Source organism: Aspergillus sydowii, assembly GCF_001890705.1.
Source record: "Aspergillus sydowii CBS 593.65 unplaced genomic scaffold ASPSYscaffold_16, whole genome shotgun sequence".
Classification (NCBI taxonomy): Eukaryota; Fungi; Ascomycota; class Eurotiomycetes; order Eurotiales; family Aspergillaceae; genus Aspergillus; species Aspergillus sydowii.
The window spans coordinates 770,166-794,457 of NW_024467874.1; the positions used below are offsets into that span (position 1 = coordinate 770,166).

Consider the following 24,292-nt stretch of genomic DNA (forward strand, 5'->3'; position numbering starts at 1 on the left):
AAGAGATAAGAAACGGTCGGGTACCGGAGCCAACGACATCGATGGTTCGAGATCCCCAATCTGTGCCCTGCGCAGATTACCCCGAGGTCCGGGCACCACGCGGGGGTGATTGAGCAGGAATGGAAAAGGCGGATGCATTAAATACGAGCTGCCAACCAGAAAAAGACGATTTCGAGTCGGTCCCCACTCCACCGCATTTTCCCCCACTCCATCCCCAGCCAACTCCCACATCCGCCCGTTGCCTGCAACTGCACCTCTCCAAGCTGCCTCATCTACCGTACTTTCTCGTCATGCGACATCATGATATCGCCGCTCGCAAATGTACCCACTGTAATCGTGTCTTTTCCAAAGTTGAACACTTGAGGCGCCATCAAAGATCCCGTGAGTTTCCTGGGCTGGACCCATCACTTAGCGACTCACACTTCGCAGATACCGGAGAACGCCCCTTCAAGTGCACGCAATGTGGAAGGAGATACGCACGAAGGTGCCCAGATTCCGCTTCGCTTCTAGTGCACGAATTCTGACCATAATATCCTAGTGATGTTTTGAACCGCCATATCCGCCACCACCATCCAGCTCCTGGAGAAACCAACAGAGCTGATGGACCTGTTTCAGAGGGGCTGCATCAGGAAAACAATAGCCCATTACCAAATGCTGAGTACAATACGGAAGAATTAAGAAGCGGTTCTCTATCGTCTCAAGATGCTGTAATCCCTCCGCAAGACACAAGGACCGCAGAGCAGACTAGCTCTGAAGCTTTGCATATCCAAGGCTCTATTCATCATGCTTGGGAAAACATGCAGTTTGATATGTCACAGGACGTGAATGGCACCTACAATGGGGACCATTGCGGCTTCATCGATAATAGGTGCGAGGTACATGGGATGGACGGAATGCCCGCCCAGCAACCAACCGATGGCGCAACCCCTCAGCCAGAGTTCAATTCCCAACACCCCGTTTTTGACTTGTTTGGCGATCTGTCACAAGAACCTAATGTGGGCGATGTTATGCCGGCTAACATGGACTTTGAAGCCGTTTTAGACGGCCTCCTCTTGACACCGCCAGGATCTGGAGATCAGCAGCCCAGACAGCCTTCGAAGACCAACATTTCAAACGAACAATTCGAACAGGTACGACGGCTTTGGCCCACTCGGCGTCGAACTGCTACCAAGCCACTGTCTCCTCTTTGCTGGGATGATATTCTATTACACCACGAGGATAATATCTTCTCTTCGACGACATTAATGGCAACCGCAAGCCTTGAGCAATCAATACAGACGGACTCCGGTTGGAAGTTCAATGATGCCTGCCGTGAACGTCTAGTTCGAAGCCTCAGTCAGAATCACAACCCTCATGTCGACCAAGCAATGCAGCCAGTCCGCACCCCTTCAAATCATGGTGCATTGGAAAATGGGTTCCCTCCAGCCGATATCCTCGACCTATGCCTTGATCTTTATTTCCATCGATTTCACGTTCATATGCCCTTTGTACATCCTCCAACGTTCAACGCTTCTGCAACTCCGAGCATTCTACTTTTTCCGATGTGTGTCGTGGGAATGATGATCCTCAACAGAGGGATGGCTCGCAAGCTGATTACGCAGTATTTACCTGTGAGCTGTTTGTTCCTGTCTTCCAGATGAGCTCTAACAACTTTTTTTTTTCCTTCTCTTTTTTGACAGGGTGCAATTCAAAATTGCCGAGCTGAGCTCGCTGCTCCCATACTGCGCCATTCTCCCGCTCCGGCGCTATTAACGGTTGTCGCAAGCGCCAGCCTGATTTTATTTATAGCCGCTTCTACTCCTGTGCGCGACGCTATTCTATATATTAGTGTGATTTTGCGGTCTGCTAATTGAAGCGTAGGAAATGGCATTTGAGGAGGAGCGGCAGGCTCTATACGAGGAAACACTGTTGGTCAGAATCCCACTCTGGCCTCACCTCTACCCACAAGCTCACGAAATATTCCAGATGGCTCGGGACAGGGGGCTCTTTGACCCACCTTCTTATAATCTTGGTCTCACACAGGCTGTCGACAACCGCGACGTGGCGTGGAAGGCATGGGCCCGGATCCAGTCGGCTCAACGGTCAGCATTGGCACCCTCTCACGATCCGAACTAGTGGCTGACACCCGCTTAGTCTCGCGGCGTGTTTGATTCTAGCCGACGTATATTCATCCCAAATGCTCGGGATGGCGCCCGCGCTTTCACCACCAGCCCTGCACATACCACTCTTAAGCGATGATAACCTCTTCATTGCACACAACTCCAGAAGATGGAGCTCTCTCATTGGACCAGAAGGTCCATGGAGCAACAGACCCCCCCCTATGGGGCCCAGAATGTTAAATCACCCCTTAGAGCTCACAGGCTTTGGTCTCCAGACACTGCTAGCAACAATATGGCTCCGCATTCTCAAGTGCCAACGCAATCGCTCTAGCACTACGGGCAGCAGGAACGAATTATGGACTTCGTGGCCGAGCCGTCAATCAGAACTAACAGACTCGGACAGTCCGTCATCTATCAGCGCCTGTCTACCTGTGGTTTTCAAAACCTACGCTACCCCCTTGAAGACTGGTAATGGGAATTCACTCATACTTTGGCACTATTTGTGTATGTCTCTGACCACGAACCTGTCGGTAATTGAGGATGCGGCCGGTCGAAATGGGCCGGAGGCGGCGAAGAGAGCTGTGGATAGTCTCAAGATCTGGGCCAAGACCCCTGCCTCTCGCCGCGCCTGTTTACACGCTATCCAGGCATTGCTGGCGATTTCCGAGCATCGTCAATGCGACGGTGTGATGCTGCATACCGAAATGGCTTTATTCCACGCAGCTCTTGTTCTGGGATTATATCTTCTGACTGCGCCAAACTTCAAGCTAACTGTCGTCACTCCCTGCTACGATCTGTTTGATCCTGTTGATTGGGTTGAGGTTGGGAACCTGGGGCTTACCGTCACAAGTTCCCCTCCAAGTCCGCCACGAAATGCCTCCCCCGCGACCGACTCAGCTGGCGCAGCCGATTCTGCTTCCGCAGCTCGTTCTTTCATTCAACATGGGGCCCCTGTCTGCTTCCGAGGAGGAGAATATCAGAGTTCCTACGGAGCCGCACGAAGGTCGTTTATGAACTTTGCGGCACAACTTGAGGAAATTGGAAAATGGAATGTACAGGAGTACTGTAAAGTACTATATATCATCAGCGACACATTATTCGCGAGTGACGGCATGATAGCAACGGGCGACTAGGCCCACGGTTAATTTGGTAATGCTGGCATCACGAGCTCTTTTAAATCTACTCTATGCCTACTCTTTCTATTCCTCGCTCACAGATGCAGTTCTCGTTTCCAAAATGGTTCCAGCCCAATGATGAGTCCTTTCTCTTTTATCTGGAGCTAATGTCGTAGATGCCGCCTTTTCTCAAGCCCACTCCTGCATTTACACTGTATAATACTCGGAATAAATATTATATAGTACTAATTAAGTAATTATTAAGATGGCTGTAATTATTATTTCCTCTATAATTACCTCTAGGCATTAACCAGTATAATATAACTATTATATATTTATAGAGGGAGAAAATATATCTAGTTTATTTAAATATATTATTAGTAACTATATAATCTAAAGATATTGGTATATTATTCTTTTATAGAGGAGATATCTAATATGACCCACTGCGCCCATAGACCATAACCCGCACTGCGTATGCTACGCGCCGGAAGACCCCAGAAAGTGATCGTGGTGAACAACACTACCTTTGGAGCTATCACTGAATCATGTCCTCAATTCTTCAGTCGCGGGATAACCATTATATAACTAACAGAAAGGCTTTCTGTGGCCACGACAAGATTTGGTAAGATATAATTAACGCAGCCAAATCCTCGGTTGATTAAGAATGCCTTTAATCTCGACTATAAAGGATCTTGTCCAATCCGGAGAAGAGGTCACCCGGATTGAAGGTGTTTTTAGTGGAATAAAATCGTTCCTCTTTAGCTAGATTTGTCCCGCTTCAGGCACTGGTGGGAAGTGGCCGTACCTTGTTAAACTGGTTAAACAGGTAGAGAAGCTGGGCTATACAGAACCGCATCTGTGTGGTGACCTGAATGGTCTGGACATGGCACGAAAACTGTTTACCCTAAGCCGGCTTGCTGGCCTTCTTATCGAATCGCCGTCCTTATTCCCTCTGGATGTGGCCTGATAGTCACAGCGGACGGGCAGCGGGGAACGACAGTGGACGCGGGGGATACCCCACGGCGAGAGTATGAATCATTAACATCCGTGTATCAACGAGGCATATGATCAGCCAAGTTTTGGTTCATTTCCTATGCTGTTCGGACCTCGCTACATCCTTCACAACCGCCCCTAAGATAACAACCACTATATCCGGCTTGGTATCTCGCTAGACAAGTCATAAACAAGTCCAAGGACCCTGCAATTGATCTTTCTCAGATTATATAAATAGAAATCGTCGCCCGGCGGCGACTCTGCCCACTGGATATCGAATTCCGTGGTAGTATTTTCCCTTCTTATCAAACAATCAAACTCGAGCAGCATCTGGCCCTGAGCAACTCCTACCATGGAAAGTGCCTCTTCTCAGACATCCGACATGACAAAGTCGAAAGTGAGCCAGTCCATCTAGAGACCATAGTAGGCCACGATGAAACAGGTTTCGGGATGTCTCAGCAATTGGACCACTCTCGACCTTCCAGGCACAGCCACAACAACGCCCAGCGTTGGCCAAAATGGAAGCGAGAATGCCAAATATGGATGATTGCCGTCCATTCTATGGTCTCAACCTTCATGGCTGCTGGCATCATCCCTGCGTATGAAAAGATGACCGAGCAATACCGGGTGACTGTTCATGAGGCCAGCTACTTAACTTCGTCTCAGGTAAGCCATTGTATTTCTCTCACGATCTTCGCACAGACAACTTCCTTTTACTTATCATCAGAATCCGTTTCCCATGTAGATTCTCGTCTTGGGCATCGCCCCGTTAGCGTGGGGACCGATTAGCTCTCGATACGGGCACTATCCTGTGTCTCTTTTTTCAGTTTTCGGCAGCATGATATGCAACATCGGCGGCGCAAGGTGTACGAACTTCGGGGTACAGATTACAACCCGAGTATTGGCTGCATTCTTGATTTCTCCCAACATTGGCATTGGCGGCGGCATCATAACCGAACTGGCTGCCGCTGAAAACCGAGCAGAGAAATTAGGATACTGGACTCTTCTTACTGTGATCGGCACCCCTACTGGTCCGCTCATCATGGGCTTCGTGGTCCAGCATCTCGGAGTGTCGTGGGTATACTGGATATTCGCTATCTTGAACTTCGCTCAGTTGATTGCATACATTATTCTCGGTGAAGAGACACGGCATCTTAAACCTGTAGAGCCCGGTCATTTCCCCCAGCAAAAATGGGGCCGGGCCTTTCACTCGAGGCTAGCAGCGCGGTCAAATATTGCTTCTCCGCTGAGTGTGCAGGAATTTATGCGTCCATTCTCTGTCGTCGTGTATCCACGCATCCTGATTCCTGCCGTGGCACATGCAATCATATTCTGCTACGCCAACATCTCTATTGTCGTAGAGATGCCCATTACTTTTGGAGGAAAATTTAATCTAGATCCACAGCAAGTGGGATTGCAGTTTATTGCCGTGATTATAGGATCTGTCGTGGGAGAGCACATCAGCGGACCTGCGTCGGATTATTTCATACAAACATTGAAGAACAGACATGTTAATACTTACCCTGCAGATCGCCTGTGGCTATTCTATCTTGGTATTACCACAGTTTTTGCTGGTTTACTCAGCTGGGGATTTTTATTGCAAGATGCAAGCACGACCTGGAACGTTACTCCTCTCGTTGGCGCGGCCATTGCAGGCTTTGGAAACCAGATACAAACCACGACCCTGCTTGCCTTTGCTGTCGACAGTCACAGTGAGCAATCTGCCGCCATTAGTATGTTCACCAATCTCTGCCGGCTCGTATACGGCTTTGTAAGTTTGCATTATGCTCTACTCCCGCTGGCCCCCTTCGTCCTTCCGCCTAGGGCTGACGCGTCTTTTAGACTGGGCCCTTTTACTTTCCACCCATGTTTGACTCGCTGAACTTCAGTGGAGCTATGGGTGTTATGTGTGCTATTATAGCTGGTTCTGCACTCCTTCCTGTGGTCGCGATCCACTTCCTTTCGAGACGCGCTGTCGACCGATAGGGCGAGCCTTTATTCTGTGCTCATGCGGATAGTCGATTGAGATAACTCAGAACTTAGGGTGACTTTACCTGAAGTCGCAGACCTCCACCATGGGATTATGACAACCCTGGTTTTTACATGTATTCCCCGGGAAGCCATTTATTGCTACGAATGTACCCTGCCCTTGTTACGTTCTGTAGCAGTTGCGGTCGAGTGATAATCAGTCAATCGGCTTTGAGGTTCAGTATAGCTTCAATAATGCGGCAGACAGACTTGGACCTTGGGTAAGCCGCGGTTCTACGTAGCAATATTGATTGGTAGGGGACCCACCGTTTTGCTACGGATATAGTGGCATCCAGCGCCACTTCTTGGCCCAATATTAAGTACGCGGGGACCGAAGATCCGGAGTAAATCAGGTGGCCAGGCAGAGACCTGAAAACGCCTGGAAGCACGATGATCATCGCATCAAAAGGCCGTCTGCAACACCCACAACCTGGAAAGCTCGGCAGGACAACCACTTTATCCGCTTAGTTTCTACATGGTTTCCAATTGCAGGAAATGCCAACCGGCCACAAAGCCGCTTCCATGCATAATGGTGATGATGATGATGAGAGTCCCAGCATCTTATGAAGATGATTTGATTCTCTTTTATTTGCCGAATTCAAGACAACGTCAAATAATTCTCATACGGCCATCTACTCCATCCCAGCTTCGTTTTGTCGTGCTTCCGCACTGCAAATGACAGCGAACCAGAATAATACCAGCGCCATGGATACTAGTAGCAAGCAATCAGCACCAAGGGCCGACCAGGCCGAGCCGAGCCGAAAGCCGCGTTCGAAGAGGGTTTCCAAGGCATGGTTCGTACATCCACCCCGGCGTGGCTAAACGCGCGCGAATGTGCTCCTTGTGCTGACCCTGCATTAGTGAAGGCTGCCAGTATCGAAAAATCAAAGTATGTCTGTCCACTCACTCCGCTCTCTCTTGGGCACCCAACTTACTCATGGGTGCAGTGTGACGGACTTGTCCCCTGCAAGCAATGTCTTTTACGAAGCCGGGAGTGTCGAATGGCGAAATCATGTTCGAGACCAAAGCGGAACCTAAAAAACGTGCTTAGGGCTTCTTTAAACAATGAGTCCCTGGAATTTCCTTGCCAGCTGTACGAAGCCGAGGAATGTTGTGATGCCTAGATATACTAACGTGAAATGACAGGCCGACATTCGATGAAGAAACACTGTATGTATTAACAAGGAATGAGACTCTGAATTGCGACGAAGCCTCGGATATCTTCCAAGAAAGGCCAGTGTCTGGTGAGGGGAGGTCTCGCCGAATCCAGGGCACATTGCAGGACCTACTTGGACGACCAAATGTCTCTTTAGATCGCAAATCCCTGGATAGATACATGCAGTCCTTCTGTGAACAGGTCCATGTTCTATTTCCGATTCTGCACCTCCCATCTCTCCATGTCAGATACACCGACCTATTCGTGCGCCCGTCGAGAGATGACGACAGAGCGTTCAACCGGCAAGTGCAGAATTCTCAGATCCTCCTTTGTCTTGCGCTGGGAAAGCACTCAGAGCACCAGTACGACGGCGTAAAACCGTTGTGTGCCCCTGGCTGGACGCTTTATTCTGCTGCCTCATCCACACTCGGAGACCCCGTTAAGTGTCTTCAGAGATCGCCTGATCCGCTGTTGACCTTGCAGTGCTTTGTTCTCATGGTACGTTAAGACGGCTGTGTCTCTACTTGGTTTTCCGAAGCAAGAGTAACAGAACCGTGGCTTCAGGTGATTTACTTATACTACGTTGGTGCCATAGAGAAAGCCGGGAGGCTGCTGGCACTTACGGTTTCCCAACTACACTGTCTGGGATTCACTCGCCAAGAGGTAGTCGGTAGCCTGCCAGTTTTCAAAGCAGAGATGCACCGGCGACTGTGGTGGTGTGTATATTACCTCGATAGGCAGCTGGCCATAGAATCAGAGCTACCCACGGTGATACAGGACACAAACGTGGACCTTGACCGTCCGCTGAATTTGAGCGACAACTGGCTGTCTTCATATCCCAGTGATACCAGAACGACATCCCAACTTGATTTCCAGGTGCAGGAAGAACTTTCCAAGAGCGCGTCTACTCCAATCTCATTCCTTTGTGCCCTGGTAAGATACGCGCAAACGGCAGGGGTAGTATGGAAGATCCTGTATCGCAATTGTACGGGACAACAATTGTCACGGCCTATTCTGATTGAATACTTGGAGGATATTGTCACTAGCGCTCAGAGGAAAAGTGGGACAGACGCTGGTAATCAGCTACCTCTCTCGATAGAACACCGAGCACTCGTGCGAATGGTATGTTTTGAGCTATCACCAGTGATCCAACGCTGACGAGGTTTATATTTCAGCACTGGCTGTCCCTTCGGTTGCTGATCAGTAAAAGCATTGACCGACAAGGAATCTCTCGTCAGCAAACTGGTTACAGGACAATTGATAGCCAGTTCACCTGCTTTCAATTAGCCTTCAGCATCATTAAGATTATGGCCGAATTTTCTAGCAAGCATACACCAAGAAATTTCCCATTTATCCGAGGCTTCGTGGCAGCTGTCAAAGCTAGCCTCGAAGCGGTGTCAGATCAACAATATCTGAAGCACATCTATGGTACAGAGATTCAGGCAGCTGCGAGTTCACTGAAAAGATACTTCAGTAGATGCTGGATGCCCAGCCCGCTGGCTCGGCAGGTCTTGGAGATCCTCTATCTCTCAATGACCGCATTCACCACCAATGAATTGGAGGGACAGCGGTGTGAGAATGCCTCAGGTGATGACCAGGTGAGTACGAATGCAGAGAGCGCGCCAGACGCGGCCGATATTGCCAAAACTCTCCCACTTGATTTCCTGGTAGAGCCATCAAACCCAGCCACATTGTCGCAGTTGACACCGGTGAGCCAGGTTGGGCCAGAACTACCGTTTGCTGAGTACATTGAGGAGGCCAGGCCGTGGCCAGGAACGTCGGATGAATTAACGCTGGCGGCCACCTTCACATCAGAGGCATCACCTTTGCAGCCCTTGGACGTGGGCCTAGCCGAGCTGGGGTTTGAAGGCGGAGAGGAGAGCTGGCCACAATACTGGTAGGAAGAGGTCTAGTGCATCTTGAAAGTCAATGCTAAACCCCCATTATTATTCCCATTCCTATTGGGTGCGTTATCTGCCTTCGTGGGGGATGGTGCGTAGATCAGCCATGGTTCAACAGAACCACCACGACCGTAAGAAGATATTTGCCACCCAGGGCGACCACGTAATGGGATTAAGATTCTCCAGCTTCCCCCTAGCCCGTGTGCATCTCCACAAATCCCGGAGGTTCGCTCCGAGGAATAACGGATAAGGTGGCTTGCATGTCTACTTATATTGCGGTCCAGGAGAATAACCGCTGTCTCACCCGTAACTCCGCCCGCCCGTCGAGAGAAGCTCATCTCCAATTGTTAATATTATTATATCTTCCAGTCGGTATTACACGTCATGTCTCCCGTTTTCATCGAAACAGCTCCTGTGGTTAGTTGCATATACGCGCAGCCTACTCCGGCGCAAGATACTGACCAAGCGGCAGGGAACCAAGATTTGGGTATGCGGGAGTCTTCACTTGAAAGTCTGGGAACAAAAAGCGTCATTCTAACACGTAGCAATTCCAGCTCCTCAATCTAGGCTATGTGGAAACAGATGAAGGATTTCTCCTCCAAGGGGCACGAAACAGCTCTGTGTACTAGATTACTGAACGTCCACTGACTTTGTGCAGGCTGGTCTTTCGAGCGCGAGCAATCCGAACCCACCGAGTCCAAGACGAAAGATGGTACTTATCTCTGTGCTTATTGACCATCCTACGGAAGGTTTGATCCTATTTGAGACCGGACCCGGTGAAGCCTACCCCGAGGTCTGGGGCCCGCCTATTAATGATATCTTTGCGCGTGTCGACTACAGCCCAGACCATGAACTGAAGGCGGCCATCGCTAAAACGGGCAACGATATCAAGGATGTCAAGGCCGTGGTCATGGGTCATCTTCATCTTGATCATGCCGGCGGGCTACAGCATTTCAGCGGAACCAATGTTCCTATATTTGTGCACGAAAAGGAGCTCAAGCACGCGTTCTTCAGTGTAGCCACCAAAACCGACGCAGGTATTCCATCTTCCCAATTCATTCCCTCCTTTCCTCCTTTTCCTTCCAGGTGTGTCAGTGGTGACGATTGTTGGTCCATAGGGGTATATCATCCGAAAGATCTGAACACCAAGCTCAACTGGCAAGCCTTCCATGGCGGTACCTTCGAGATTTGCCAGGGAATGATCCTACGGCATGCGCCAGGCCATACACCCGGACTAGCCATTCTTCAGGTACAGCTTGCAGTGTTTCCCGTCGCTCTACAGGGTATAGGCTGATATAGATCATCAGGTTAACCTGATCAACAGCGGGACATGGCTGTTTACTACTGACCAATACCACGTACATGAGAACTACAACGACGCAATCCCACATGGATGGCTTGCTCGTGATCAGAAGAAGTGGGTGAGGTCACACCAGATGGTCCGGACCATTGCAAAGCGCACAAATGCCAAAATCATCTATGGCCATGACAAGGAGACATTTTATAAATATAAACATGCACCAGACCATTATGATTAGGATTCCGGGATAGGAAGTGTTGTATATAATATTTTCTAGTTGCTAGTTATTTGAACACGTTCAAGTAATCTCTTTCCGTGCCTTAAGACCTCTGCCATTTCGGTTTAATTATGAAATCCTAACTCTCCCTGCTATGTTTTCCAGTGGATCTACAAACTCTGCCATAAAATCGGACGCCAATTTCCCGGATGTTTAGAGTTCTCGCAATGCCACATTATCCTGCAGTAGAACCCCACGGGGATGACAAAGTACATGGATCTCAAATACTTAAGGGCTATCATTCACTGTCACAATAAACTCTGCATCCAAAATTCTTACTTTTTACCCTTGACAGCTATACTGCCCAACATGTCTAAAGTTGCTCTCATTACTGGCGCCAACGGCATCACTGGCTCTGCCATTCTGGACTACCTTACCAGGAACACCACTGCTGGCGAATGGAGCCGCATCATCATAACCTCTCGTTCGCCTCTGACACTTGATGTCCACGATTCGAGGGTAGAATTCATTGCCCTGGATTTCACCAAGTCCCCAGACCAGCTGGCGCAGGAAATGCGCCCTATATGTACCGACGTGACCCATGCGTACTTCTCGTCCTACATCCACAAGGACGACTTCAAAGAGCTTAATGTTGCCAACCGTTCCCTTTTCGAGAATTTCCTCCAGGCCCTGTTAAATGTGGCGACGAACCTGCAGAACTGCACCCTTCAAACCGGCGGAAAGTATTACAACGTGCACCTCCGCCCCGTCCCATCGCCCGCAAGAGAAGACCAGCCGCGGTTTGTCTCGCCTGACCAAAACTTTTATTACCACCAAGAAGACTTTCTGGCCGAAAAGCAGCGCGGCATGGCCTGGACATGGAACGTCATCCGGCCCGAGGCAATCATCGGCCATGCCACCAAACCGAACGGCATGAACGAGGCCCTGACCCTAGCCATCTACTTCCTTACATGCAGAGAGCTTGGTGTGGAAGCCAAGATGCCAACGAACTGGAACTACTGGAACGGAACTGACGATGTCTCCGATGCCCGGCTCATCGCGGACCTCAGCGTGTTTGCGTCGACACAGCCGCAGTGCGCCAACCAGGCATTCAACGTCACCAACGGCGACTACTTTTGCTGGCGGTACCTGTGGCCGCGGCTGGCGGAGTATTTTGGGGCTGCTGCGTCGTCGGAGCAGAGCTTTGAGAGAAAGGATCTGGTTACTGGAGAGCCATTCCTGGAACTGAACCTGGAGGAGTGGGCGAAGGACAAACAAGCTGTTTGGGACAGACTATGCGATAGAACCGGCGCCCAGCAGGCAAAGAGCACGTTTAATGCCGGTACTTGGGCGTTCCAGGATTGGGTGTTTTGTCGCACGTGGAGCGCCACGTTGAGTATCAACAAGGCAAGAAAGCTTGGGTGGACAGGCCATGTGGATTCGTACGATTCGTTTGTCGACGCGTTTAAGGAGTTCAAGAGGCTGGGACAGATTCCGTAAATCGGGGACATATATATTTACATATATATATATATATAGGGACAGGCGGATGCATTAGTTGAATTTCTAATGTAGTCCTTAAACATGCTTTGATACACGGTGAACCCCAGGCGAATCCGTTCGAATTGATTGTATTTTAGTCACCATCGAACTGGAACGTTCCAACAGTAGTAGAAGTTTGGCCCGGAAAGACATGTCGCGAAAGACGCTCCGCCGCAGCTGCAAATGAGCACCACCCAACAGGGGCTAGAAGCTTATAGAGATACAAGATGTGCTTGATGAGCCGAGTACTCTTCATCCTACATAGTGGCATCGGCGCCTCGCCGGCTATACCGGGAAGGCCGATGTCTGAGACTGCTTCCTCATGGCTGCCAGCAAAGACCCAGAGTACGACAGTGGTGTGGTGGAGGCCCGAGTAGGCCAGCAGATTGTGTTTTGCGCGGTCCTCCACCGGCCGTTCAGTCTCATGGGCGAGCAGAGTCCAGATCTGGCAGGCAAAATCCACCGCCACCCGGGCATCCTGGCTTTGTGCCCAGGCTGTCAACTGCGAGAGCCGCCTGTTCTCCACGGCATGTCGGTTAGATAGTGCCTGAGCAACGCTGTGGAGGTCCGCCAGGGGAGCAGCCAAGCGAAGGAATGACAGCTTGAAGAGAAGCAGACTGCTCATAACGCTTGTGCGATGACTCTGCGACAGCCCCGTGGTGCGGACAGCCGTAAAGCTGCGCTCCCATTTACGGAGCGCTTCAATCAGCTGGATGCGCTGGTCCCGGAGGTCGCCCATACGACGATGCACAATGCCCAGCTGGTCGGCTTGCACACTGGAGGGCCGGCGCTCCAGTGGACCACCGGGTGAGTAGCGCAGATCGACGGTGCCACGGCTGATATCCGGCAGCTCATGAGACCCCGTCAGGCGGCGAAAGAGATGGGGGTCGTGGCTGAAGCGCCAGACTGGCTCCTGGAGGCCAAATAGTAGGAGTTCATACCGCGTTGGTTCCATCTCCAAGAGGGCTTCGCTTCGATCGAATGCAATTCGGACCAGGTCGCAGAATGACAGGCGCGGGCCCCGTGGAGCATGTGCTTTGATTCGAGCAAGAAGTTCATCCACGGACGGTTGATCGGCGCCGATCCAGATCTCGTCGGGGGCAGGCAGGTCGAAGTCGATCTCTTCAGGTGAGAGAAGAGGCCGCGAGTTCATCAGCACGCTGGCATACACGTCCCCGCGCAGGATCCCAAAGGCGAGTCGCTTCCTCGCCTCAACGGCGCACCAAGCGTTCAGTTGCTCTTCCTTGGAGGCGTTGGCGGTCGGGCAATAGACTCGGTATGTTGAGAACAAGTCCATGCGTCGAGCCTGTGCAATCAGGACGGCTCCAAGGTGCTGTGCATACGAGAAGGCTCGCCGCTGCCCGAAGTACAGTGCGGCCACCTGCGTTAGGAGGCGGGCCTGGGCCAGGGGGACCATGCTGTGTTCGGTTTCCTCGATGGTGAGTAAGGGACTCACCAAGACCTGTCTTATTTCTTCGTGTACGGCAGCCCCCAAACTGGCCTCTCGAGGAGTGCCGTACATGGCGCCTATCGACACCAAAACGAGGAACAGCAGCGGATGAAGCAAGGCCGGATCGTAGTCCTGCACCCTTAGTAAGGGCCACAGCGGTGCGAAATGTTTCCGATACAACTCCACCATGCGGACAAGGCTTGAATCTGAGTTTGGCGTCTGCCAATCGTCTATCTGGAAGGCCTCTGTGACGCGCAGGGACATTGACCACCAATAACAGAGCCGGGAATGTGGAATCTCCAGTTTCGCCCGCGTAGCATACTCTACTAGCTCCTGCGCCACCCGTGCTTGGGATTCAGACCGGCTGCGGAACCCTGACAGGTCCTGATCGCCCCCGCGCCGATCACGAGATGGACCCGGCGTTGCTGGTTGTGTTGGGGATGAGGTGCCATTGGTGGCGGGGGTGATGACAGGCCGTGATGGCGGTATGCTGGGCGCGTGTGGAGGGTGGATGGAACCCTGCGCGTTGTGCTGGGGGTAGCTGCCAGCCGCCAGGTAAGTCTGGTCATCAGAATGCAGTGACGAAGGCTCCGGTAAGCCAGCGGCAGCTACAGCAGCAGGCCAGTCGTCACCGTAATTGCCCTGCAGATAGAGGCTTTCATGCATCCACGGCCACGAGACAGGGTCGAGGATGCCGGCGGCCCACGAGAGTCCCAAGTCATCCATCGAACCCATATCGCAGAGGTCGATCATTGCGTCCGCGTCGCCATTCACCAAAGTCGGCTCGCCGGAAGTGGCCAGGTGCGACATTGAAGGAGCATGACACGATGGCAGCTCCACCGGGGTGATCGGAAACTCGGTCGGCGGCAGCACAGGCCCAGTCTCGAGGGCGTTTCCTGCGACGTCAGAGCCGGCGGTCGAGGTCCTCGGCGAGGCGCCAGGGCCAGCGGCAGTCGTGCGACTCACCCGGCTCGAGCGCGAGGTATACACACAGTCGAGCTGGTTGATGGTGCAGGGCAGACACGGCTTTTCCCCATTGCACTTGACTCGCGCCACACGACACGCTTGACAGGCGGTGTGAACGCGCCGGCGAGGAGCTGCGGTAGAGCGAGACTCTTGCGGCGATATGGCTCTCGGGGCCCGGGGAGAAGGCCCGTGGATGCGCATGTGTCGCATCAGCAAGTCGCGGCGCGAGAAGGCGACATCGCAGGTGGGACAGATATGGCGGCTGCGACCGATGGTGTGGTTGCGCAGATGGCGCGCCAGAGAGCTTCGGGTCTGGTACGTGCGGTCGCAATGCTCGCACGCAAACATGAAGAGCAGCGTGCAGCGTTCGAAGGGGTTGAGAACAAGATAGCCAGGGATTGTCGGCGCTCTGCAGGATGGCGGGCGGGCGAGAAAAGGCGCGGCCGACCCCGGATTTCGAGCAACGCGGGGCCTAGAGAGGGGCTGGACTACATGCACGCGCGGGGATGGACGGACCAATCTATGGGACTGACCAATCTATGGCGAGACCGACTCACCGCGAGAGAAAAAAGAAGTGGGAATGGAGTTCGTCTGTTCGTGCGAGACGAAGAAGGGGCCGGATATGGTGGCAGCCCTAATCCACCAGTCACAACGCATGCATTATTTCTCGTTCCAGTCGCATTTCTATTGGTTGGCTGACCTTTGCCTATACTATGGTACACTTAATCTCTACCCAGAATCACCCCCAGAGCCCTCGCCAGCTTCGCTGTCGCTCGGTCCTGCTCCTCGCGCCCAGCATGGCGCCAGCCCACAAAGTGGTCTGGTCGCACCAGCACCACCCCGTCCTCGTCCACCCCGCGTACCTTGGCCCATTCACGGTAGCAGTCCAAGTACTCGCACCCGAAGCCCACCGTGTATCCAACAATCGCCACCCCCAGGCGCCCAGATAGTTTCCGTGCTGCTGATAGCCAGCACTCACCGCCGATTCCGGTGAAAAGCGCAAACCGTCCCCGGCCGACTAAATCGAGCGTCGACACACGAGGGCTTTGTCCATCGCGTGCTAGCCAGACATGTGGCAGATGATAGCCAGGGAAAGTAGAGACCATCACCTGTCGGAGGGAGTCCAGGCTGCTGAAGTCTGGAGCTTGATCCCCTGGCTCAGCCATCACCGCTGGCGAGCCTGTATAGACCTGGTTCATCTGAATGCCCAGGGCTTGCACCTCTGCATCCATCGCCTCCATTGCTGCGGACCAGTCTTCCCGCATCGTTCGACCAGAAGGACTGTCTTCAGTGAGTCGTTCGAGGGCCTTCTCGCGGGATGCCTGGTCCAGTCCGATGATGCTCCAAAGCCGTCGATGGGCTTCCATGCCCGTGTTTGCACGACGGACGATCGCGTCGCCGACGGGCTTCCGTTCCAGCGTCAGCGTTTGCAGCAGTCGCGGGTGTGCGAGGCCCTTGATAACATATGCCAGCTTCCAGGCCAGGTTGAAGGCATCGGAGATACATGTGTTGCTGCCCAGTCCGTTGATGGGTGGATGCCGGTGTGTCGCGTCACCGATACAGAGTACCCGTCCCTTCTGCCAGGTACTCGCGACCTGGTCGTTGATCGTCCATTGGAAGGTGGACAGGACCTTGATTGGGACCGTCTCGTCGCCGATCATCTGGTGCAGCCGGCGGATAATATCAGCTTCAGTAGGGGCAAACTGCGCTCCCCCGTCTTTGCGTGACGGGTGCATCGACACCACCCACTCGGTCCACGGACGGACCATGCGGAAGTTGCCAACGGCAGACCAGTCGGGGGCCTCTGGGTTGAGTACCCAGTTGAGGCTGCCTGGTCGGTGTGCGATGTACTTGCTCAGGTCGGCGATAATATGCACATTGAATGCTGTATTCAGCTGTCGGCCCATGATTGGGATCCCCAGCGCCTCGACGACAGGGCTGCGGGCTCCGTCACACCCCAGCACATATAAGGAGGTAACAGTTCTTTCTTCTCCGGTACCCCGATCTCTGATCACCGTCCGCACCACTTCGTCGTCTTGCTGTAGCTGGACAAACTCGGTGTAGAAGCAGAACTCGGCTCCTGCTTTCTGGGCCTTTTCGACCAGGATCGGCTCCAGGTAGCTCTGTGGCAGGTCGCTCATGCGGCAGGGACTGGCCGTCTCATAGTCCCCCTTTTGCGCCGGCTTGTTGCCCCATGCCCACAGACGTCCATACTCCTGGCCTGCCAATCGGTCAAGAAACGACGAGTGTTCCATGTCTGGCAGTGTCAGCATGTCAACTACGTATAGAAGGCTCGTATGAATAGGTCCAAAACTCACGATCAACGGAGCTGGCAACAGCGTCGCATTGGGCTTCAATGCCGACATCTCGCAACACCTCCATCGCCCGTTGATTGAAGATATGCGCACGAGGGGTGTTGGCCGTGCCACTGTGGCGTGAGATCACAAGTGAGCGTACCCCCAGGCGAGCAAGCAACAAGGCTGTTGTGGCGCCCGAGGGGCCGGCCCCGATAATAAGGACTGGCTTGTCCATAATATTGCTCCTGCGAATGGAGATATGGGTGTGCGCAACAACGAGGTGAAGTGGTGGGTGTCAGGGTTACGATCAATAATATCCCTTACTGGACAGTAGATGGATTTAATATGTAATCTAGCTTTGAGATAAAGGCCCTTCTACCACTTATGACTCCGCGAATGCCGTTCGTCGCCTTCGGTTCGGATGGTAGTGCCACGGGGTGGACAGCGTGGGGAATGTCGATGCCACTTTATCCGGCGTCGATCCGCGCAAGGGACCCAGTCGACCCAAGACGGATCTTGCTGACGACCGCGACCAAATAGCCGTGAGGTGGTGGCTTCGAAGCCGCGGCTGGCATTGAAGCAACCCTGTGGGTGAACAACTGGGGAAAATTGCGTCGTTGCCGGTTGTACCGCCTGGTCGATGCCCGGAAACCGTCTATATAAATTGCTGGGATGTCTGCGTGAAACTACATCGAACGCACTCCACACCTGCTCCTGTCATTGATTGTATCCCTCCTTGTGTGCTTCTCTTGACCTCCTTTACAATTGCAGGCCATGACTCTGACAGTAGAGCTGGGCTCCTCATTGATGGCAGCGACTACCATTGTCTCTAGCCACCCCTTTCAGACGGTAGTTGGCCTTGTGATGATATATTGGATCCATATTGTACGTACCACAGTTGGTGGAATTACGCGCTGCCTGTGATAGCCTCTGACCGATCCAGTTCCTCGTTGCATTCTTTCTGTCCCCGGTGCGGCACATCCCTGGCCCATGGTGGGCGAGGGTCTCGAGGCTGCCATTGCTCTGGGCAACATACAAGCGTCGTCGGTCCTGGTACGCTGCATCGCTGCTGGATCAATATGGGCCTATTGTTGTGATCGCTCCCAACCAAATCCATACAAACGACGACACTGCCATGAAGATCATATATAACCGGAACTCGAGGAAAACGCCCTTCTACGAATCAATGGGTTCCTGGAAGGGCATCAAGTCGACGTTGGGCTTCGTCGACTATCCCACCGCCGCGCCGACGAGAAATAACTTGATCAAGTGCTTCCAGAACCGGAACCTGGAGAAGTTGGTGGACAGTATGGCCGGCCATATCACTGAATTCTGTGACTTGGTCTCCTCGTACGCCAAAGCCCAGAGTAATGTGGACGGCGTTGTCGTCTTCCGGCTGCTCGCTCTAGACATCGTCACCGATGTACTCTGGGGAGAGCAGAAGACGCTTATCTCCCACGCATCCGACTCAACCCCGGTCTTTCTTCGCCGCTTTCACGCATTCAGCTCCTGGAATGCCCTCCAGAGTTTTATCCCATGTTTAGACACCCTGGTCAAATATTTCGGCAGCGGTCGCCTGCGCCAGCTCCGCAGCGACTGTGCGGATATGGATATCACGGCTCGCGAGGCGCTCGCTCGATGGGAGTCGTTGCCGAGTACAGGACGCCACGACAAGGATGTTCTGAGCATGCTGCAGTCTATGAATGCTGTGGAAGACCCGGAAAAGCGTATACCATCCGACCACATTCCCGCATACATCGTGGAGATGCTGGCAGCGGGGAGCTCTACAACCTCGCACACGGCTGCCTTTGCCTGCCACCAGCTCGCTCGACACCCCGAGGCACAGGTCGCTCTCCGTGAGGAGCTAAGCACGACTTTTCCGGACAGTAGTGCTATCGACGAGCGGAAGATGCTTGATCTACCCTTCCTTGAGGGCGTACTGTACGAGACAATGCGCATGTTCCCCATGATCCCCGGCCCGCTTGAACGGTACCTGGGGGACGGGATCCAGGTTGCCGGATATGACGTCCCACCAGGCGTGATCGCATCGACTTCGGCTCTAGACCAGGGCCGATTGGAAGAGATATACCCGGAGGCGTCTAAATGGAAGCCCGAGCGCTGGTTTACCGCCAGCGAGCGAATGCGCCTGAACTGGATTCCGTTCGGGCATGGATGTCGTGCTTGCCCCGGCTCGAATCTTGCCATCACCGAGCTCAAGTACATTCTCGGCACTATCTTCTGTCACTTTCGCGTCGAAACGGCAGCGGGCCATGAGAATGAGCAGCTTGAGCTCGCAGATGTTTTTGCGGCTGGCTCGAAATCTGGCCATGTATGGCTGAAGTTTCTTCCCGCGGAAGCGACAGCAAAGGCTGTCAAGGGAGACTTGGAAAGATCGTAGTTTAAATTAACCGGAGCGTGAGTAGGGTCATCCTTAGTAGCAGAATGTTATGGAAGTCGTTATCCTGTTGGTTTTGCTGCAGTAAAGGCTTACTTGTTATTCTTATATCTTGAATACATTACTATGAGATCAGTCCCTGACGTCTACGCACGCAATCCAGCCACCGACTTCGACTTGGAACAGTAGGTCCTGCTCTACTACACGACGGACTAGTTCTCTTTGAATGCAGAGCGTTGGGTTCGGATTTAACCTCGGAGGGAAGTCTCCATTGTATTCTATCGAGGTCAAGATTTGAGGTGAATAACTTATTCAGTCTCCAATTTATTACACTACAAGAATTTGATCCTATTGGTGAGAGTGCCAACCTTCCCGATGCGCACCGAAACCTCATCTCCATCCTTGAGAAACGCTGGAGGCTTCATGAAAAGCCCAACCCCTCCCGGAGTACCGGTCATAATACACGATCCCTTCTGCAGAGTCTGGCCCTGGCTGCAGAAGGCAACCAGACGACGCACCGAGAACCATAGATCCGAAGTATTGCTGCTCTGGCGGACCTCGCCGTTCACAATAGTCTCCAAGGACAGGTCGCTCGCTTCCCCGGCAACGGCTGGGCTGACGAGGCACGGTCCCAGTGGTGCATACTGGTCGAATGATTTGCTAAACGACCACTGAGGCACTGGGCCCGCTTTCTCTGGTTCCCGCTGCCAGTCACGGCTGGAGACATCATTCCCAACTGTATACCCAGCAATATAGTCGAGAGCTTCGCTCTCAGGGATGTCCTTGCCCTCCCGACCAATCACTATGACCAACTCGCCTTCGTAGTCACATTGACTCTGCGCGATTTTGGGGATGGGAATTGCGACGTTATGGTCGGCCACAGCCGGGGAAGGCTTTGTGAAAACGGTGGGACAGGTGGGCAGAGATCGGCCGGTCTCGAGAACTGCGCACATTTACCAAGTCAGTTACAGCTCCATTTCAGAGTTCATAGTATTTCATACTGTGGGATTTATAGTTGAGCCCGATACAGCGAATTATCGGGACATGCTCTGGTGCTAGTGGTCCTAAGAGCCGATGGACAGCCTCTGTCCGCGCGGTGGGCTGAAGAGAGAATGGATCGCTGCCCTCGTAGACAGTCACCTGCAGCTGTCCTGTCCTCGCCAGGCCAGAAATGTCTGCATTTCCATCACTTACAATGGGCTCTCCAAATTGTACAAGCCCGGATTCCGCAGACTGGTACCGGACAAGGCGAGACCACGAGGGAGACATTGTAACTGGTGGACGGGATCTTGGTGAAGGGGGTGGCAACGTAAGAGACGATTCACGGGCAAGGAATATGACACCTGTGGCATCAGCTTGGAGATGGCGGGGAGGGCAGTTTTGTATCCCGTATGCCCCTCGCATGCAGGTTGGGGAAGTTGACCACTTTATCCGGAACCCACCACGATATCCAGTCATTTCCAATCCCCACCACCCTTTCCTCACACTCTCGGTCGATGACCAACATTGCTTTGTAACGCAGTCTGAGGTCCCGGAATAGTCCCGCGACCATGCAGAATAAATGCGAAGTTTTCGTACTGACAGCCGTTTCCGCCATCATCGATCATCCGCAGCCATGACTTCAACCTCAGACAGCCGAGTTCGCCTGCTCAAGACGGCATATGTGATATACAACCATGCCAACCTTGCTGAAGCCAGACAGTTCTTGCTAGACTTTGGCTTGTCGATTGCCAGCGAGCGCCGCGGCAAGGAGATATTCTTCGAGGGCTATGGCACCGAGCCGTACGTGTACGTAGCCCGTCAAGCCGACTCGGGCAGTTCCTTTGGCGGCGCTGCCTATGCAGTGGAGTCCCGTGAGGAACTGGAGAAGGCACACCGACAGTACAGAGCGACTCCTATCCAGCCGGTCAACGGCCCTGGCGGAGGGGAGCAGGTCACCCTAACCGATCCACTCGGCAATCCAGTCCATCTCATCTGGGGATGGCAAGAGAAGGAGCAACAACCCATGAATCTGGAGAGACTTACCGTTAATTACGAGGACGACAAGCCGCGCAAGGGCCGTTTTCAGAGGTTTAAGCCTGGCCCAGCGCCTGTGCATCGCTGGGGTCATTACGGGGTGACTTACACCGAGGGTATGTATCAGAACATGTACGACTGGTACACGACAACTTTGACCCTGGCCCCGTCCGACTTCGTCTACCGAGATGATAATCCGATTACCTGCTTCTTCCATATTGATCGAGGCCTGGAGTATACCGATCACCACGCCTTCTTCTTCAAACCAGCGAAGCCAGGCCAGAAGACCAATGTGGCACACGCAGCGTTCGAGGTCCACGACTTTGATATTCAGCAACTGGGCCACAATTATCTCACTTCCAAGGGCTATAAGATTTGCTGGGGTGTAGGACGGGTAGGTGTTACTCCTGGGTGGTTCCTCTTCCATCAGCTAATTAGTCCATTGTAGCACGTCCTTGGGAGCCAGGTCTTCGACTACTGGTTTGACCCCAGCGGCTTCGTGGTTGTAAGGAGTTTCCTTTTGCACCGTACCCAATAGGAATGATGCTGACCAATGTTTACCGTGCCAGGAACACTATGCAGATGGCGATGTCGTCAATATTGAAACTCCTGCTGCCCATGTTCCGGCAGGCCCGGAGGCGCTTGCTGTATGGGGACCACCTGTACCCTCTGTGTTCTAGTCCAAGGTACCATTGCTCTCAATAGCTCCATGTTAAATGTCAGTCTTCTACGAGATTTGCCGTATTTTCCTTCAGCCGGCTATTCACAAGTAAATTTCAATGGGAATCAAGCTTGGAAAGTGTAGGCATAGTCGATATGGATTATGGAAACCATAGGTATGGAGGCGTGCACCAAAAGTTTTAGTGCAGGTGGGTCTGCCAAGGAATGTACTGTATGTTTGGAATTCTATGTAATCACCATAGAAACTGTAATAATCTATATATATATAATTAATAGATAATATATTTACTTTTTCTAAGTTTTAACTACTATAGTCTTTTGAAGCTATCTACACTATAATTTCTTTAATTTTAATAATTTTATGGTAGTTTAAAGTATCTTTTTTTTAAATCTGTTATGGGAACTCCGTTGGAGCCCTACTATCAACTCTGCCCTAGGCATTGTCTCTAAGATGTTGGCCTCAGGTATTAAAGGTCATGTGTTTATCCCTAACTATATTCTGTCACGTACCCGGGGGGGGGTCTCTGCAAAAAAAAGTCTTGGCAAGGGGGGGGGGTTCGAGTTCAACACGTACCCCCCCCAAAACTCTATGAATACTTAATATTATTTAATAAAATTAAGATCACTAGATAGCTAGAGCTCTGAACTTTAATAATATATAAGAATATATTAGGGTTTCCCATTCGGGAAGGTAGAATTAATAGATAAAGAATCAGGGAAAATTTTTGTTGGGGTATGGCTTGGCATACTAATTTCGGGTAGTCTAGACCTAATTAGGCCACCCTGATGCCTCAGGCATATATATTAGGGATCAGGCATGTATATAGAGCCTGCACACCCTGGATAAAATTTATATTATTTATAGAACTAACCCTAGTTTATATTTACTAGTAATCTCGATAGAAAGTATAACAACCCTAAGTCTACTTTATATATTCTAAATGATATATCTTTTATAGGATATAGAATAGGATATATGTTATGGGCAAGGCCCGAAGCGAGCTAGTTGCGTACTAGATACACGATGGAATAGCTGAAGAACCAGGATGCAGGGGCTGTTGGAGTTCTGACATGGCCAACAGGGATAAACACGTGACCTTTGGTGCCTGAGGCCAATATCTCAGAGACGATGCCTAGGCAGAGTTGATAGTAGGGCTCCAGCGGAGTTCCCATAACAATACCCCCCCTCCTTCCTGTTTCGGTGAGATCGTGCTCGGAGGAAGTAACACATGCGGGATTCGGGCCCCAACCTATTTCCCCCATATCTAACACAGCTCCCTTCACCTGCACCTTCCATAACTTGCTCAATCCCGGCCTCGCTTAGGCTAGTGTTGAAATCCAGTATTATTTAAGATCATGACTCTCTTCCCACGCGTAGCCATTCTCTCCTGTAGGCATCATTCATGATGGTTAGCTTTGAGCAACTCTCCGATCTCTTGGCCCTCTACGGCCTCACTGTTTTCTCCCAGCAAGCCGATTTCAACGCTCTCCCCCCTCACCTTGTGAGGGAGCTCCTTCAGGCGCTCCTAGCGCTTTGGGACCACTGGTCCCAGGCAACTGGCGTCCCCGAGGGGTGGTTTCGGGGCCTGCGTGGCCGTATTCGGTTCGCTGAAAACGCTGCGGCGTTTTAGTGGTAAGCAACTTTTCTCTTTTCTATTTGGGCGTTCCGAACTGCACTGTTCCCTGGCTTTCATGGTCCTGTCTGTACCATACTTGGAATCCAAGCATGGGAGGGCGTTCGACCTAGAATAATCTGTCTGTTGGCTGTGTTATAGGAGCACACCATGCTCCTATAGCAGGCCTGGCAGCCAACAACTCTCCTGCGTTAACCGGGTGTTTGGTTTCCCATGCTTCAGCAGCAACCGTGTCTGCCAGTGCTTCAACAGGTTCCCATGTTGGTTTTAAGTATCCCGACCATTTCACAAGGTAATGCCACCGCACCCCTTTTCCTTTCCGTATTGCTGATCCGTTTCTTCCTCTTCGAATGAGGGCCTTGTCCAAGATTGATTCTAACCCACAGGCCCCGGGGAATCGACCCCTCGATGCCGTTAGGGTTCCCGAAAGTGGACCCACCCGCGTGCCGCTGATTGGCTGTAGTCTAACCCACAGGCCCCGGGGAATCGACCCCTCGAT

General features: G+C 52.2%; 11 protein-coding genes across 11 annotated transcripts; 8 read left to right on the top strand and 3 right to left on the bottom strand.

The window, feature by feature from the left end:
* Window positions 1–72: 72 nt before the first annotated feature.
* ASPSYDRAFT_212662 (FTFMHR domain-containing protein) lies at window positions 73–3,484 on the top strand. The gene is made up of 7 exons (XM_040844050.1): window positions 73–381; window positions 430–484; window positions 539–1,610; window positions 1,680–1,802; window positions 1,861–1,911; window positions 1,966–2,081; window positions 2,134–3,484. Exons 1-7 carry the CDS (start codon window positions 120–122, stop codon window positions 3,230–3,232), a joined length of 2,778 nt encoding a protein of 925 aa, XP_040697438.1. The 5' UTR covers window positions 73–119; the 3' UTR covers window positions 3,233–3,484.
* A 1,078-nt stretch (window positions 3,485–4,562) lies between these two features.
* Window positions 4,563–6,196, top strand: ASPSYDRAFT_62205 (uncharacterized protein; the record flags this gene model as incomplete). The annotated part of the gene is made up of 4 exons (XM_040850087.1): window positions 4,563–4,607; window positions 4,718–4,876; window positions 4,956–5,981; window positions 6,053–6,196. The coding sequence occupies 4 exons, from the start codon at window positions 4,563–4,565 to the stop codon at window positions 6,194–6,196; spliced, it is 1,374 nt and encodes a 457-aa protein (XP_040697439.1).
* Window positions 6,197–7,517: 1,321 nt separating this feature from the next.
* ASPSYDRAFT_162624 (fungal specific transcription factor domain-containing protein) lies at window positions 7,518–8,552 on the top strand (the record flags this gene model as incomplete). Its single annotated transcript, XM_040843094.1, has 2 exons — window positions 7,518–7,687; window positions 7,937–8,552. Coding segments are annotated over 2 exons (786 nt in total), but the record flags the coding sequence as incomplete, so codon positions are not given.
* Window positions 8,553–9,679: 1,127 nt separating this feature from the next.
* ASPSYDRAFT_62206 (N-acyl homoserine lactonase family protein) lies at window positions 9,680–10,833 on the top strand (the record flags this gene model as incomplete). The annotated part of the gene is made up of 6 exons (XM_040850088.1): window positions 9,680–9,712; window positions 9,768–9,782; window positions 9,850–9,900; window positions 9,954–10,332; window positions 10,414–10,544; window positions 10,603–10,833. The coding sequence occupies 6 exons, from the start codon at window positions 9,680–9,682 to the stop codon at window positions 10,831–10,833; spliced, it is 840 nt and encodes a 279-aa protein (XP_040697441.1).
* Window positions 10,834–11,181: 348 nt separating this feature from the next.
* On the top strand, window positions 11,182–12,312 carry ASPSYDRAFT_162343 (SDR family oxidoreductase; the record flags this gene model as incomplete). Its single annotated transcript, XM_040843080.1, has 1 exon — window positions 11,182–12,312. The coding sequence occupies one exon, from the start codon at window positions 11,182–11,184 to the stop codon at window positions 12,310–12,312; it is 1,131 nt and encodes a 376-aa protein (XP_040697442.1).
* Window positions 12,313–12,448: 136 nt separating this feature from the next.
* On the bottom strand, window positions 12,449–15,118 carry ASPSYDRAFT_62208 (uncharacterized protein; the record flags this gene model as incomplete). Its single annotated transcript, XM_040850089.1, has 2 exons — window positions 12,449–14,188; window positions 14,231–15,118. The coding sequence occupies 2 exons, from the start codon at window positions 15,116–15,118 to the stop codon at window positions 12,449–12,451; spliced, it is 2,628 nt and encodes an 875-aa protein (XP_040697443.1).
* Window positions 15,119–15,492: 374 nt separating this feature from the next.
* On the bottom strand, window positions 15,493–17,302 carry ASPSYDRAFT_162645 (uncharacterized protein; the record flags this gene model as incomplete). Its single annotated transcript, XM_040843096.1, has 2 exons — window positions 15,493–17,027; window positions 17,089–17,302. 2 exons carry the CDS (start codon window positions 17,300–17,302, stop codon window positions 15,493–15,495), a joined length of 1,749 nt encoding a protein of 582 aa, XP_040697444.1.
* Window positions 17,303–17,841: 539 nt separating this feature from the next.
* Window positions 17,842–19,465, top strand: ASPSYDRAFT_94839 (uncharacterized protein; the record flags this gene model as incomplete). Its single annotated transcript, XM_040853032.1, has 2 exons — window positions 17,842–17,952; window positions 18,011–19,465. 2 exons carry the CDS (start codon window positions 17,842–17,844, stop codon window positions 19,463–19,465), a joined length of 1,566 nt encoding a protein of 521 aa, XP_040697445.1.
* A 254-nt stretch (window positions 19,466–19,719) lies between these two features.
* ASPSYDRAFT_212675 (fumarylacetoacetate hydrolase family protein) lies at window positions 19,720–20,731 on the bottom strand (the record flags this gene model as incomplete). The annotated part of the gene is made up of 2 exons (XM_040844051.1): window positions 19,720–20,405; window positions 20,464–20,731. 2 exons carry the CDS (start codon window positions 20,729–20,731, stop codon window positions 19,795–19,797), a joined length of 879 nt encoding a protein of 292 aa, XP_040697446.1. The 3' UTR covers window positions 19,720–19,794.
* A 346-nt stretch (window positions 20,732–21,077) lies between these two features.
* On the top strand, window positions 21,078–22,158 carry ASPSYDRAFT_94841 (2,4,5-trihydroxytoluene oxygenase; the record flags this gene model as incomplete). Its single annotated transcript, XM_040853033.1, has 3 exons — window positions 21,078–21,872; window positions 21,927–21,983; window positions 22,048–22,158. The coding sequence occupies 3 exons, from the start codon at window positions 21,078–21,080 to the stop codon at window positions 22,156–22,158; spliced, it is 963 nt and encodes a 320-aa protein (XP_040697447.1).
* Window positions 22,159–23,126: 968 nt separating this feature from the next.
* ASPSYDRAFT_51095 (uncharacterized protein) lies at window positions 23,127–24,100 on the top strand. The gene has a single exon (XM_040848222.1). The coding sequence runs from the start codon at window positions 23,566–23,568 to the stop codon at window positions 23,788–23,790; it is 225 nt and encodes a 74-aa protein (XP_040697448.1). The 5' UTR covers window positions 23,127–23,565; the 3' UTR covers window positions 23,791–24,100.
* The last annotated feature ends 192 nt before the right edge of the window (window positions 24,101–24,292 follow it).

Excerpts from the sequence above, each read along its gene's own strand:
- ASPSYDRAFT_51095 (XM_040848222.1), top strand. The coding sequence starts at position 23,566 with ATGGTTAGCTTTGAGCAACTCTCCGATCTCTTGGCCCTCTACGGCCTC.
- ASPSYDRAFT_212662 (XM_040844050.1), top strand. The coding sequence starts at position 120 with ATGGAAAAGGCGGATGCATTAAATACGAGCTGCCAACCAGAAAAAGAC. Across the intron at positions 382-429 it reads GAGGCGCCATCAAAGATCCC|ATACCGGAGAACGCCCCTTC; the intron begins GTGAGTTTCCTG and ends CACACTTCGCAG. Across the intron at positions 1,912-1,965 it reads TATACGAGGAAACACTGTTG|ATGGCTCGGGACAGGGGGCT; the intron begins GTCAGAATCCCA and ends GAAATATTCCAG.